This window comes from Condylura cristata, unplaced genomic scaffold, assembly GCF_000260355.1.
Source record: "Condylura cristata isolate star-nosed mole 26May11 unplaced genomic scaffold, ConCri1.0 scaffold00022, whole genome shotgun sequence".
Taxonomy (NCBI): Eukaryota; Metazoa; Chordata; class Mammalia; order Eulipotyphla; family Talpidae; genus Condylura; species Condylura cristata.
Genome location: NW_004567123.1, coordinates 22,173,237 through 22,189,201, shown reverse-complemented (window position 1 = coordinate 22,189,201; position 15,965 = coordinate 22,173,237). Strand labels below are relative to the sequence as shown.

Here is a 15,965-nt window from a genome sequence, read left to right as displayed (position 1 = left end):
CAGATCTCTTCCCTAGATGCAACACACCGATGGCAGACTGCGCCACTATACTTGTCTGAAGTGGCGCACAAGCTCTCAGATGACTAAAACCTGACCTTTCCCAGCCAAACCTGTTCCTCCCAGGGCCACCCCCAAAGTGGCAACTCCATGCTCCCAATGGCTTCTGAGACCAGACCTTGGAGATGTCTTTTAATTCAGCAGGAAACCCTGCTGGCTGACTTGAAAATCCACCCAAAATCCAATCAGCACCTCCTCTAGCCGGTGTTCTAAGCCACTATTTCTCTTCCACACCTGGATTACTCCAGGAGCCTCCATCTTACCCCCTCACTTTCTCCCCTACAGTTTACTTTTTGCAGGCAGCTGATTATCCTTTCAAAAGATGAGGAAACAGCACATGCAGAAAACACAGCAGTAGCTTCCCATCTCACCTAATGAAGGTCCCAAGCTACCACGGGCTCCCAGCCCCACTCAAGCAAGGTCTAGGAACACCCCCCACCCTCCTCCCCCGCAACCTCTCCCCTCCACTCTTGCCTGCTATCAGGCCTGTACACTGGCTGGTGCCTCCACTTGGAAGGCTTTCTCCAGAAACCTCATGACTCACTCCCTTAACTCCTTCTAACCTTTGTGCAAATGTCACTGACTAAAGCAGACAGACCCACCCTGATCTCTACCATTTCCAGTCCCATCCCCACTCCCATCCACTAGCATTCTGCTTGCTGCCCCCCTGCTCCCCACAGAACTTACTCAAATGCACCTGTTTAATGTCTGCCCACAGAAGGTAAGCACCACAACTGCCAGACGTTTGTGTTTCAATCACTAAGATAGCTCTGTGCCTGAAATAGTCCCTGGCAAACAGTTTCCCAATAAAGGTGGCATGAATACATGGAATTAGCTTCTCTCTGTGAAGCCCGAGGGGTGGGGGAGGGGTGCAGCAGTCCCTTCCAAATCCAGCCAGACGGAGCTCATTTCCACAACACTCAAAGCCTTTGGCCCGCGGCTCAGCTCCTGGTCACAGACAGGAGGACCAGGGAGGTAGGCGCCAACTGACCCAGCTGCCGATGAGCCGTCAGAGGCTGGGACACTCGGCAGTGCCTGTGCTCCTAGTCCTGCCTCATCTCAAGCCCACCTGTTTCTCCTGCCTGAAGACTCGCTCCTACTTAGCCCTGCAAAATAGCGCACATTCAAATGTGGATGTCCAAGTGGGAGTCTTGATCTCAATTAGTTGTGACAACCCCATAATCCTAACTCATATTCAGGACCTGCTTCCAATGACAACCTTCTTCCTATCCCAGGGCAAACTCCAATTCTAAGAGGTTTTGAAAAAGCTGAAAAACAGATAGAAACGGGAAGTGACAGTCTGAACTAACAATTCAAACCGTCTAGCCAAGTGTGTTGGGGGATCTAATGGGCTACCCCAAACCTCTCTTTAGGGAACACAATTCTCTTCCACATTGGGCAGGACAAACTGGCCAGGCATCTGGATGCTACTCAGTAACTGATGGAGTGGAAGGATTAGACAGATGACTCACTCCAGAATTCAGCTCACTGCGAAGACAGCAGACGCAGCCACTCTTAACCCACCGAAACCGAGGTGACAAGGGGAAGGAAGCGACCAAGACGCACAAGGCGCCTCTGTGATCACGGGGATCAGCTCAGCTCAGGCCTCCGCCAAGCCCGACAGAAACTCACCTGCAGATCGCCATGGTGAGATCAAGGTAAAGGGGCAGGAGGGGCGCTCCCACTAGGATACTGGATAAGCGACTTCCACAGGTTCCAAAGGTGAAACCAAGTGGTACATGTGGACATATGGAACTGACACAGCACTTTGTACTTTCCCTCTCTATTTTAGGAAAATAACTGAAACCTGCCCAAACCACTGGGCCAGCAGTGGGCCTTCTACTATTCACCTCCTAATACCACCCACTTTCTGTTTCATGTCTCCATCTGGTCAGCTGTCTGGCCAAACCTCTGCTCTGGAGCATCCAGGTACTGCGCTGCCCTCAATGCCGCTCCATTTCCGGTTTAACCACATCCCTCACTAGTGTCCAACTGGTCTCCCAGTTTACAGTATTTTGCTCATTTCTGCTTGCACATGCTTAAGCTCTTGATGCTGACGTTCTGCTCTGGTCTGCAGATGGCTCCCAAATGCCTAAGTCAAGGTCATTAAATTCCAGGGTCTCCTAGTTCAGCCCATTTCTGATCCCTGTTTCCTTGCTCTGGCCAAACTCAACAACTGCTGCTGCTCCTAGAACACGTTATTTTGGAGTTTCCACCTCAGCTCTGTCTACTTACTCACATCCTTCGCTGACTCAAACTGGTGGGGTCTCTCCAGTGCGCTACGGCCCTCTGGCTTCAGGCCCTTTACAGGGCTAGCCCTCGCCTTAGAAAGCCCCAGCCTCCCACTTGCCACTCCTGCCTCTGGGCACCACTCCAAGAGGACAATTTCCTAAACATCTTTTTTCACTATGCAACTATGATACATAGTAACTCTCCTCTCCTAAACTTTGCTGCAGAATTTATGAGGCTGGGGTAAGTTTCTGCTTGTCACCCCCAGAGCCTAGCACAGCACCTGACAAATGAAACTCACAGTAAATCTATTAAATAAGCAAAGACTTCCATGCAAGGATAATCCCTCGCATATTCTCCTAAATGGACAAACATCTATCAAAGTAGGAGAAAGGTTACATTATAGGTGGTACATATAGCAGAATGTCATACAATCTCTGAAGCTACCCTTTGAAACAACGACCTGGGTAAATTCTCAGATTAGTGCTGAGTGAAAAGAGCAAGAAACAAGACTACACGCAGTTTGATCTGAACTGTAGAACTGGAGTGAGGAGGAATATGCTAGGGATGGTGGTCACTCTGAAAAAAGCTGTCCAGACCACTTCTGCATTTTCTACAATAACCATTTATTAATGGATGAGGTGTTTCTAAAACCTGAAGAGACTGAGCCGAAACACACTCAGAAAACTTCCCAATTTCCATTAGACTCTGCACTTGTACTCAAATAATTCCATCTATGTCCTTATCAAGACTGGGGGTGAGGAGTCTTTGATAATAAATACTTAGTTCCCCCTTCATTTCTCCCCAAATCCACGGGGCCAGGATGAAGAATCCAGTCCAGTAAGCACGCATGCATAATAAAAAAGGCACTCACCTAGTTTAAAACACACCCAAGATGCTTTGCCCTGAATTCTAAGCAGCACATGTGACCTGGTCCATTCTGGTTTCAAGTTCAAAGGCATCAGGCCGGTCCTGTGGGTTAGCAGCTAACATATCTTTCAAGAGCTGCTTGATCCCCTCAGACATGGAAGTCCTGCGTTTCTGGGGGATGTGCAACTCCATCTTTGGGTTTTCTAGCAGCGCCTCACCAACAGGGACGATCTCGGTCCCCTGTTTGATATAAGTCCCCAGGAGCTCCTTCTTGGTCTCAGAGTCAATGAAAGTGATTCTTTCTATCATTGCCCAGATGATAATGCCCAGGGCAAAGATGTCTGCCTTGGCTGTGTAGTGTCCCTCCCAGACTTCCGGGGCCATGTAGAAGTCTGAGCCACAGGCTGAGGACAGCCAGTATTTATTCACATTCACATTTTTGTTGTCTTGATTGCCCTCTTTGCCTCGGGGGGCCAAGCCAGCACAGACCTTGCTTAGTCCAAAATCTGCCACCTTGAGGACGGGTGTGCCAGACCGCTCTGTGATGAGGATGTTGTCTGGCTTTAGGTCCCTGTGCACGATGTGGTTTTTGTGCAGGAAGGCAATGGCGCTCGTGAGCTGTAGCATGAAGCTTTTGTTGGTGGCTGGGTCTGGCCTCCGGGACAGGACGTACTGATTCAGGTCTCCGCCTTCACAGAACTCCATGACAAACCAGAGATAGCAAGGCTCCTCAGCATAGCCCAGGATCCTTTCTCCTGAATCAAAGAAGACCGGAAAGAGCTTGAGTGACATGGACACGTTCACACCACTTGCAGACTTAAGGCAGCGTGCTAGAGAATAACCGTGGTGACAACCGCTCCACTCCCAGAGGACCAGCGCTGGCACGGCGCCCACTCCCCTCACGGCCCAGCTCCACTCACACAGGCGGAGCTCGGGCTGAGGGGCTGCAGCGAGCCGTGTGAGGCACCTGGGCCTGGAACCCCAGTGTGCTGGGCAGTGACTCTGGTTGGCTGCGACCACTGACTGGCTCAACAGCAAGGAGGCAACTTAGTTCACCTTTCCAGGTTCCTACTGCTGCCGCTTCTCCCATAAACACTCCCATGCAACCACTTGGAGGAGTGTCTCAATTTAGAATTCACCCCCTCTGTGGGAGGAAGGAGGACAACGCCCCATCTTACAAAGTGAACCCGGGGCTCAGAGACGTGGCTAGGAGACTCAGATCCACTTGACCGCAAAGCCACTGCTTCACCCTACTGCATCCAAACAGATACGCCACAGCTCCCGGAGGGGGAAGCGTGAAAGGGCTCAAGTGCCTGGGTTGCTCTACGCCAACCAAATGCCCTTTCCTCCCTTCTTTCCTGACCTGTATGATGAGTTTGGGCCAGTACATCCAGAATGGCACCTCAGATTTCGCTCAGAGGAACTCTCCAACTCATCAGCGTTTCCTGCTAGACCCCCCACAGACCTGGCACAAGTCAGATACGCAACGCATCCCGCCCTGCCTCCGTGAAGCATTGTTTCAGGGAGACAACAGGTGTCATGACAGCAACTATCATAAGCTGTGCGTCTGCATCAGGCCTGACTTCCGTAACAGGGAAGGGTGAGCAGGTGTCGCCAGGGGAAAAAGGTAGCTAGCTTCACAGGATGGGGAGCAGATCAGCAGCAAGAAGGGGAAGACGTGAGTTAGCCTCACAGGCCAGGGAGCAGATCAGCCGCAAGAAGAAGGGAATTCTGGGCTGAGACGGAATGAAAAACGAAACCCGGGAACAAGTGGACCAGAGAGATCTAAAATGAAGTCTGGGGGAACCATGGCGTCCAAAGTGAGTATACAGACATGGTGCCTTTTGAAAAGTCTTTCCTTTTAAACCCCAAGGGACTCTAGGAAAGCTGATGGCTGACATCTGCAAACAAATCCCAATAAAGCCATGAATGGCACACTGACATGTTATTTGATGACAACTGCCCCAGAAGTTAAGTCCAAGCAGGCAGAAGTCCTTCCCAGCTGACGCAGCTGCCTCTGCCCCTGGTGGTAACATGAATTGTTCTTTACCGAGCCGTGGCCTAAGACGTCTTCTTTGCCCCTGACAGTGCCTCCTGTTGACCCCAAACAAGGGCTGCAGCATACAGCTTGTGCCACAGGGTTCTCCTCATCGGCCGTTCACGCTCCTGAGTATGATGCCCTGTGAGTACGACACCCCACGATCACAGTGGCCCGGAAACAACCAAGCACAGCCTTCTGAAATCAGTGGCCCCGGAACCCGAGGCTGCGGCAGGATGGCTGCACTGACAAGACGTCTGGCTCCCGTGACCGGACGACTCGGCTGCCCCTGCAACTATGTAATTTGTTTGTTTGCATCACTCATGATCAAAGTAATGCCGGTAGAACCAGCTTAGGGCAGACGGATTTTTAAAAATCAGTTCTTTCCCATCTCATACTCTTTCTAGGTCGTCAATTCTAGAGGTTGAGATTCTTTATCTAAAAAGACTGCACAATGAAGCTGTCTTCTTAAGTACAAACCAATCTGGACTCTGGAATAAAGAAAAAAGACAGCAAGAAAAGTTTTGTGGTGATAAAGCCAGACAGGAAATGATTAAAATGTCATCAAATTCCTCCTGCAAAGGCCACATCAGAAACAGTGAAACTGCTCATGGGGAAATAAAGGGTGGGGAATGATGATCACTTTATATACAAAGTTGGTAACTAAGGTAACTGAAGTGAAAACAAGCCTGCAAAATAAGACTACAATGTAGAAGTCCAGGTTGTGAGACAGAAAAAGGGGAAAGTGCCTAAGTTAGGAGTGGGGGGGCTGGGGAGACCAGGGACTGAGGTGCGCGCACTGAGGGGAGCTCAGCTCAGGAGGTGCTACCGCAGGGGCTGTTTATTGAGAGGAAAATTCTGGACAGCAGACAGCTTTCTCAGCATCCCCGCATCAGTGAGCGTGACAGGATGGACCCTGGGAGTTTGGCTGTCAGTCCCGAGACAGTTCTTTGCGCGGTGGGGCCTGGGGCTGCTCAAGCGCATGTCTGCGGCGTGTGCTTCCATGCAGGAAACCCCAGGTGCCCACTAAACACCTTCAGAGGCACGCAGGGCCCCAGCCCCTCACCTCGGGCCTCACGGCTCGCGTGCCGCAGCCTGGCAAAGGGATATGGTGTGGGAAGCGGCTCCTGAGGAGCCAGGTGGGGTGAGGGAAGCAGGAGGGCGCTGAGCAGCGGCATGGAGTCTGGTTTGGACCCCCGCTCCGCACTGGTCCTCTGGGTGGCTTCAGGACTTAGGTGTGTCGCAAGATTGCTAGAGCCTCAGCCAAGCCCTGAACGCTCAGCCTCAGTGTTCTCATCTACCAACGAGAAAGACAGTAGTGTGAGTTCAGACACAGGCGGCAAATATGTTTTGCAAAGTGGAAGAGACTGTGGGGGAATCATCACTAACATTCCCACAGGACAGAAGCCGAGGACTGGGAAGTCATGATTTCTAATAACCCTGGCACTGCAGAACATAGAACCTGAAATGAGAAAGCTATGCAGGGTCCACCACACCTCTCAGATTAAGAGATACAACCCATGTTCTAGCCAGACCAGGGTTACTCTTTGAGGTGAGCTCACTACCTATAAAGCCCCAATCTCTACAGGTGCAACTTAAAGCCCAGCCTGAATGGCCACATACCTGACACCTGCCTCATGTCCTAGGTAACTTTCCTTACCTGACCAGTCAGGTCCTAGTCGGTGACTAGGAAAATGGTCAAAACTGCAGGGGCTACCAACACCTGTTCTGAATAACATGATCCCCTGAGACCCAAACACAGCTGCCCACCAGTTGGAGTTGGGCTGACACAGGTTAAGAGATTGACGGGTGCTCAGCTCAGGTCTCATGCCAGCCCCTTCCATGCCTGCTGCTGATGCCCTCAGTTCTGGTTGGGAATTGGTTCAGCCCCCGCCAGCCTGGGGCTATGCCTTCCCCACCTGTAGAAGAGACAGCTGGTAGATGATATGTGCAGAACTCATCAAATCCCCTCATAAAATTTTTTTTTTTTAACTGATAGGAAATTCGCGAGATTTTATAATTACCTTCTTTTATATATAATCTGGCAGGTCTGTAAGATTTACACAGTTAAAACTTTAGGTGAGGAGAGAATGTTATTTAGAGGTAATGAGATCTGAGAGCCCCCTGGGTCCCAGGGACAGTTTAAAGGCTCACTACATGAGCTGACTCGCCCCAATGGACAGTTTTACCAGTGGGGATGCTAAGGCTGAGGACCTTAAATAACTTGTCCAAGATCACTGCCCGAGCTGGCTGAATGGTCTGAGTCTCCAGTCGGCCCTCACCAGAACATGTCAAAGGTCACAGCGGGCTCAGGCACACAGCTTGTATTCAAGAGGCAGGCCACTTTCAGGATAGTTTTATTACTTTTCCCTGAAGTGCAATAGCAGGAGACCACAAAATAAACCATTTCAAAAATAAACCATTTCAAAAACATATCCTATGCCACAATTCCAGCACAGAACAATGAAGGGGTGGAAAAAAGGTGGCTGACATCTCCTTCTTACTCCTGAGAATAAGGAGTACTGACGCAGCTCAACCAACAAATGTGACTTTATTTAAAAACTTCAATCACCTCCTGCAGAGGCCCCAGGATTTTATTAGCTGATTCCCAAGTGTCCTCTAGAAGTCAAAGATAACTAAAGATGGGAGACAGATCAGGAAGACATGAGGTTAAGAGACTTGTCAGAAGGTTCTGAAACCCAAAGTGAGGGCTGGGTAGGGGGATGAGAAAGGTCTTGGAGGGTCAGAATTAATTCAGTGATTTAAGAAGTCACATGTGATGGGTAAGAGAAGAATCCAGAGTACTCTAGCCAACCCTCTCTTGCTCCATCTACAAGATGATTAGGTATATCCCCTTTCACAAGTTGAGGAAATTGAGGCTCAGGAGATAAATAACTTATCTGTGGCCTCACAGCTAAGTCAGGGCACGGTCCAGCGCCTGTGTGACGTGGTTCCTTACTGTGACACTCTACTCGCCCCTTAGTGCCAGCAGCAGAATTTAACACCCAGACGCTTCACTGCTGTACTGACCCAAGCCAAGATGTACTCACCGCCAGAGTTTAATGTTCAAGACCCTAGTGGTGACAGGCCAACCAACATCTTGGTTGGTCCATTTTTTTAGTAGAGGATTAATTATAATTAACATAAATGTATCGAGAGAGTAATTCAGCAAGGATCCCAAGTCTTAAAAGCACTCAATCCACTTGACATAAAACCCCACTCCAGGAATGTATTCTAAGAGTACCAACAAGACAAAGCAAAACAAAAAATTTACCACTTAACAGCAGAACTAGGCATGCCAGTCACCCAAACCACCCAGAGCTGGCATTCCACACAACATAGTAAAAGAGAACTGGAAACTGAAGAATAGTTGATGTTCTGTTGGCTTGTTTTTAAAAAACAGCTGACGTCAATAATGGTGCTGCCAGTTGGCTGAATGCTTTAAAAGACCATGTTGTTACTTAAACAAAATGTACTTAAAGAGCCAAAAAAGGTCATATAATATGCCACAAGCAAATTTAATGAGAAGTGAAAAAACAGAATCTAAAATTTTAAGTTATGTTTAGGAAAAGATTAGAAAGAAAACCAGAAAAACAAAGCTTGAATTTGTTCTGATTATAGTCACCCCTGGTTTGATTAGTAAAGAAGTGTACCCCCCCTTTCTTTCTTTTTTTTTTTTTTATAAGTGGCCAGCTGAAGACCAGTCCTCAGAAGCTAAAGCCATCCAGGCTGTCTGAGGAAGCTGGACATAAACCCAGGACCCTTGGCTGTCCTGTGTCTCTGTTACGAGGCTGGCTCCAGTGTCAACATTGTAGGGTGCATTCAAAGTCCTTCAATGAGATTAGATAAACGCACAGTGCAGCAGAGAACTGACGCCTTAGGGTGGCATCCAGGGCAAGACACGGCAATACAGGAGCCAAGAGACCAATTATGAACCCGCAGGCCCAGCAGCAAGGACAGCACTTTGGAGCCAGTCACCCTGGGGATGATGTCCCCTCTAGGGCCCTGGGACCCTGCGTGACTTCTTAAGACCCATGGATTGTTTCATTTTTCGTAAGTTGCCAAGACACCTACCTCAAGGAGGCATGAAAGAGCGTCACTGTGCAGACATCTTGCAAGGCGCCTGGACAACAAAGCAGCAACTACTGGGGTCAATTATTTTACTGTCTGGGCACCACTGGCAGCTGTCCAATATGGTCATAGGGCAGCTTGTCAATAACATGGAAATTGGAAGGGGCACCCGAATGTAAATCTAAGCCCTGACCCTTCCCTTGGGTGGTTAAGGGCAAGTTACTCAATCTGGTGGAGCTTGATTTTGTGCGTAAGACAAGACTACAAAAACACCAACTTAAGGAGAGGATTAAGTGAGCCCAAACAGGAAAACACTACGACTAGAAAGGCTAGTTACCACTCCTCACACCTGACAGGGCTCTTGCTAGCATGCAGATCCCACCAGGCAGGCAGTGGGCTGACCCAGAGCAGTCCCGGCTCCTTGTGTCTTCACATGCACTCAGCTTTCTGCGGGCCTGGTTACCTCTGGTCAGTTTCTGGTTTACCTTTCAAAACTCACCCTTCCCGCCTCTATTGTCAGTCCACATTCCAGGCAGCAGTCCCCCTAGGGCGCCTCCTAAGAGGCCGTGAGAAGCACTTCTCATGCCGTGTCCACTGGGCACCCACAGTGGGATGAAGGCAAGTCACTGGGTTCCTCACCTAGTATCTGCACATACTAGATACTCAAATCATTGGGTGAAATAAATTAAGAGAACTGTGAGCTGGACTTATAAAAAGCCAAAGAACAGGGAAAGTTCTAACATGGGGCACACAGAAAATGTAGATTAGACACATAAGTAAGTATATAGAATTTGTGCCTACACGAAGGCAGCCTCTTGGCCCTAAGAATACCAACAAAGGCCAAATCAGAGTCAAAAATAAACTGAATTTCTATTAGAAAGCTAAACCTCCCTTTAGAGTTTATACTATAAAAACCCAATGCAACCCCAATTAACCAGAGCTCTCAATTACAAATTCTCTCTCCTGGGGTTGGGCTCTAAAACTCCCTGTGCTCACATCAAGAAGATGTCAGTTGGCTGGAGCAAGAGAGACGTCTGCATGGCTGTCAAGATACTGAAGAGTAGGGCAGAAAGGAGGCACCGGACCCCAGCAGCGGAAACACAGGAAAGACAGGAGAATCAGCAGCGGCACAGGGCTGGCTAAATAATAACCATATGGCCACTCGCTTGAGTTTAGTAGGATTCTGCCATTTGAAAACAAGATAAACAGAAGAACACAGAACTGAGGCTTCCTGTCTCAGCAGTGTAGCAACAGGTAACGCAGCAGACTCAAGCAAGACTACCAGGGCTTTGGATCCCGGCTGGGTGATTTGCTTAGCTGGTTCGTTCACATAGGGCAACAAATGCCTCACCTGTTTCCTCACCCGACAGGGCTACCTGAAGCAGCAAGTTCAAAAGGTGGTTGTGAGGACCTAAAGCGTTAACAGGCATTATGGCACCTAGCACATCGAAATTCATAAAGCTTAGCTTTATTTTTTTTTAAAGATTTATTCATGCATACAGAACGGGGGTGCAGGCCAGAAGTGTGGGGTGAGAGAATTCACCAGAGACAGAGTGGGGAACAGGACAGGCAGACTGACTGAAATACATTGCGAAGGGGAGCAGTGGGCGCGTCAGGAGAAGTCTGCTGCGCCACGTGGGTCAGCTCCCTGGCCGGGGATTGAACTCGTGCTTGTAGAGGCCCAAGATTTGTTTTGAAACTGGGGCTAAGAGGTTCTGATTTGAAGTCAATACCAGTATGCCATTATACTGTAAATCTCAGGGAACCTGGCTTTTATCTACACCAGGGTAACCAAAGATCACATTAGCTCTTTAGGGGCTGGCCACGGCACAGCTCTGAACTCTCTCTGTACTCACAGGCACTTTATCTGGGGGGGACCTGCAGACCCACAACTGATCCATTGCTAAGACCCGATCTCCCATACTAGCCCCGCTGGCCCTTTCTGCACTCCCAGAAAAATCTTTTGTTTTCTAGGGTGCCACCACCATGGCCTTGCACATGGTCACTCAGGCACAGGTCCTCTGCCTGCCGGAGGGAGGAAACTTTGGGTGTCCCTTCCAACGCAGTGCCAGGCACCCTATCTGAGCACAGGTACGACTCCTCTCCAAGGGCCAGAACTCCCACCCAGGTCAAGACACCTTAAGGTATTGAGGGTAGCAAATAATTAGTCAAGCAGAACTAGTGTCTTAGCAAGTCGGGGCAACTAGGTTCACAGCTTCTCCAAACATCTAAAATTATTTTTTCATGAGTCTTCAGAATTTGTCCTGGATATTATTTTGTTCTCACTTGTAGCTTTTGTCAAAAGGTTATATTAGAGCGTGCACAGATTTTGAGTGTGACAATGATCTTAGGCCTACCTGCAGTCTTTTAAGAGAACGGAACCTTAAATTTTGCTTTTTGGCACATTCAAGACAGGGCCCTTTAGCAAAGGAAAGGAGGATAAAAGCAAACTGTTTGGCAACTCCTCTTTTTATGTAAAGTACTTAAAAGTTAAACAAAGACACCAAGCCATCAACCCAAAGATTTACAGGATGGTTAATCTGGCTTTTGAAGCTGGAAATGCTGCTTGAAATGCTGCCACTCACTCACTGGGGCGAGTTTGTCCCTTTTCAGGGATTTCAGTTTCTTTTCCTATAAAACAGAAGGCCAGATCAAACACTGAAACTGCTACTGACTCAGACTTCTGTTTGCTACATAAAGCTTCTGGAGCTTCACAGAGCTTGCCTGGTTCAGAGAGAAAGGATGTAGAAATCTTTCAAAGTTGGGTAACACCAAGAACAACATTAAGATGATCCCCCACCCCTTTTTTATACTGGTGAATTCCACATCAAATATCTTCTTAATGCTACAGAAATGCCTTCCTTTGAATATTCACCAGAGATACTAAAGGGGAAAAAATTTCTCTTTGGGCAAATTATGAAATAATTCTACTTTCTCTCTTCCCTACTAACCCATGTGGTCCAACAACACTGGTACCTTCAAACCCCGCCCCCCTTTCTGCTAACTTTGGGCTGACTTGTGATTCTCATTCCTCTTAGTAGCATGTAACACTGTGCAAAGTCCTTGTTAATGAGCCAACAATGCCTTTGCCTCCTGTGACCTTGATTAGTATTAAATTCTTCTACCGTCCTCAAACTTTTCAAATATAGGTTCCTTGGGGGGCAAGGTGTGTGTGTGTTTTTCTCTGTCAAGTGCCACTATAGGGACTCAGCAAAATTATGTGGGCTTGAGTCAGTAGAGACTTGAAGACTGATTAACACTATCGGGTCTACTTCAAAATGATTCAAAGTTGTAGGAGACTGGGCAAAAGTACTAAGGAACTTCTGCTTCAAGACAGCTGAAGCAGATATAAGATTCCTTCCAGTCCAACATTTCTGAATGATACCAGTATGTGTAAACCCAGTGCTTCAAGGCAGATTAAGACTGCTACTAAATTTGGAAGTTTAACTCAGGAAAACTTCACCTGGAGTAATTTGGGTCTTTGTTCTCCAGTTTTTGATAGCAAAAAGCCTTAACAGCTGACACACACATCGCTGAGTCAGGGTTACAGGCAATGCTAGTCCTTCCTGCTGCTCCTGTCCAGAGCGTCCAGAGCATTAACCTGACCCACAGTAGAGATTCAAATATTTGGAAGACAGCTGAAAGAAAGCATGAGTGGCCTCAAGCAAAATATTTCACTTCTTTAGGATGCACAAAAGTGAAGAATATACAAGTATTTCTGTCAGCTTAGTGTCGATGACATTAAAGGAACACGTGCTCCATGGTCAAACAAGCTTGAGAAACCTGATCAAGAATGTTGTAAATTCTGAAAAATGATGGGGGAAGAGGATTCAAAATATAGCCTGAATTTACTGAGGAGTGAATTCCCCCGTATCTGCAGCACTTGTTGACATTCCCGTATCTGCAGCACTTGTTGACACCTCTGCATGGCAGAGGTGCTGTCTCCCAGATAGAGGGGACTGCTCCTCACGGGAGTCCCATCTCCCAAGTCAGCGCAGAACAGCCACGACAAAGAGAGTCTAACTCCAAAGCCTATGTATGCCCACCAAGCTACGCTACCCCTGAAAACTGTTCAGGTTTGACAAAATCCACAGGTGACAAAGTTTGCAGAGTATTTCTTATGTAGGGAGAGAAAGCAAAGACCTTGAACCCAGACTAAAGTTTTAAGACTGACCTTAATGAGATGCGGGCCGAAACCCCCACCTCCTTACGCAGGCTTGTACCATGGAGTCCAGACCATTCTCCTCCACAGTGGAGTCTGAGAATGGAAGCAGATTTCCTAGGGTACAGGTAAGTAAAAGGGTTTCGTGAGCCTTTGCAAAACCCTGAGGGGAAAAGCAGGTGACTAGGCATAGATGGGGAAGAGAGAGGCATAAAAGTGCAATTCTGTTTTGAAAAAGGACCTGAGATGACACTGAGCACGTCTCTCAATCTACTATCAAACAACAGACTTGCCACAGGACAGGGAGGTCTCCTTACATGGGCTTACAGGTTGTTGGAGTGCCAAGGAAAGAAAGAAGCCCTACTCAACTCCACCCAAAACCCAACCAGTGTTAAAGGTCTTTCTGAGTTCAAGTTCAGGCTCAAAGGCACCATTATCCATTTGAAAGGATCTAGGTTTAAAAATCAAGATGCGCACTCAAACCTATCACATTAATTGTAAAAAAATTTTAAAGAGAAAAAAGCCCAAGTACCACCTGACCTTCCTAATAAGCTCATGAATCTTGATCAAGTTATATTTGCTGGCCTCTAATCTTTAGTTTCTCCATTTATACTAAGGAAAGGACTTGCTTTAAAGTAAGTCACTTCTCTAGAAGACTTCTAGGACAGTGTTCAGACCATGGCTGGGATTCAGATTAGGAATCTCTCCCTGAAGGAGTCAACACACATTTCTGGCCCATAGGTCCTCACCTTGCTGAAGAGAGTCTTGGTTGCTTGTAATCTGAACAAGACATGTGAGTATCGGGCACTTGGCATGAACATACTCCCTCACTGGCCAAACCCTCAAAACTATGATTAACCAGCCCAAGATTACAGATTCCTCTTGTTCCAACAGATAAAACCTCTTCAACACCAGCCTCATGGGATTGAGAAAAAAGTTAAGAATGTAAACTGCAGGGGAAAAGATGTCAGATGTTATGTGACAGATTCTAGGCCCACCTGTGGGGTTATTATTCTGCAGATTCCAGAGAGCTTGGCTAGAAAACTCCCTGTTTGCTTGACGCCTGGGATGAAGGGCTGGGGGGAGGGGGCCCCAGAAGAAAAGGAAGGCTAGGAAAAGTTGGGGGGTGGGAGGAGAACGAGAAGGTATCCTTACCTTTGAAACCAGACAGAGAAGGGGTGGGGGTGCAACAGGGTGGTGGGTGGGGCAGGGAACCTGGAACTTCCCCTTTTCCTGGGGACCACCCTGTTACAAGGGTGGCTCTCCTTTTCTTTGGGAGGGAAAAAGGCACTACAAACTGGGGTCTCGGGCAGTTCTTCCACCAGCGCTGAACCCGACCCCATCCACTCCCCCAACCGCTCTTTAAAATACTACAGCTTAAAATGTAGCTCATTTAACAGTAATGGCTCACATTTATAGAGCACTTACTAAGATAATGGTGAGCACTTAATGACTCTTGTTAGGAAAATCAGCTAAGTCTGTGCCCAGGGTCCATCCAGGAGGCAAAGATGTGAGAGGGCCGACCGCCTGGGTCTGGGAAAGGAGGGTGTGTCTGGGTTCCGGGTGACAGGACCGGGCCAAGGCCTCAGGCTGCCCAGGGCTCAGTCTGGGCCAAGGGATCCGAGGGCGGGGGGCCCCGACCTGGAGGCCTCGGGCTTTCCTACCTTTGAGCGAGGTCTCCACCAGTCGCAGGTAAAGCTGCGAGCTCTTGTTGCCGTGGCTCATGCGCTGGGCCAGCCCGTTGCGCTGCAGGACGCATTCCTCAAACTGCACGACGTTTTGGTGGCGCCGCTTGAGGCTGGTCAGGGCCCAAAATTCGGCCAGCGCCAGCTCCACATTCTCGGGGGCGTCGCATCGGATCTTCTTGACCGCCACCCGGGCCCCGCTGCGTCCGGCCACTGCCTCATAGACCACGCCGTAGCTGCCGCGCCCGATCTCCGCCAAGAGGCTGTAGCGCGGCCGGGAAGAGCCGCCGCCGCCCTCCGGCCGCCGCCGCGCGAGGTAGGCCTCGCCCGGGGCCTCGGCCGCCACGGGATCCATGGCCTGGGCCGCAGCCGCCGGCCTCAGCTTCACGCTGGGCGCCCGCGGCACTGGGCTTCGCCTTTTCCGCTCGGGGCTTTGTGTACCTCGGCGGGCTCCGTCCTCTTTCCCCGTTTCCATGGCTGCGGGCGGCGGGGGGAGCAGCAACGGCGCTGCCCGGGCCCCCCCTGCCTCATCCCTCCGTCCGGCCCTGGGACGTGGAGGAGCGGGACCCTGGATGGTGACCTGCGAGCGAAAGAGTCGGTTAAACGACCAGGCCGAGGCGGGGGAGGAAGGAGCGCAGGCCGCGGGGCGCCCCACCTCCTCCTTCTCCACCGGCCGCCGCGGCCCCTTTAAGACGGAAGCCACAGCCGCGGACGGCACCAGGGAGGGGGAAGCGGGAAAGGCGAAACCACTGGGCAGCGGTGCAGAGGGGGAACCGGAAAGAGAACCCAGACATTCTCGCTTTCTCGGTTAAGTTACCGTCTAGGAATCGAGAATGAAGGGCCAGAAGCCCTC

At 49.4% G+C, this 15,965-nt stretch overlaps 1 protein-coding gene across 1 annotated transcript in view; it reads right to left on the bottom strand.

Moving 5' to 3' along the window:
• STK35 (serine/threonine kinase 35) overlaps window positions 1–15,736 on the bottom strand; it is a 30,816-nt gene extending 15,080 nt beyond the window's left edge. The window contains exons 1-2 of the mRNA XM_012728430.1: window positions 15,092–15,736; window positions 3,161–3,911 (exon numbers count right to left, since the gene is read on the bottom strand). Coding sequence (XP_012583884.1) covers window positions 3,199–3,911; window positions 15,092–15,587 — 1,209 coding nt within the window. The 5' untranslated portion in view covers window positions 15,588–15,736 and the 3' untranslated portion in view covers window positions 3,161–3,198. The remainder of the gene's footprint in view (window positions 1–3,160; window positions 3,912–15,091) is intronic.
• Between the last annotated feature and the right edge of the window lie 229 nt (window positions 15,737–15,965).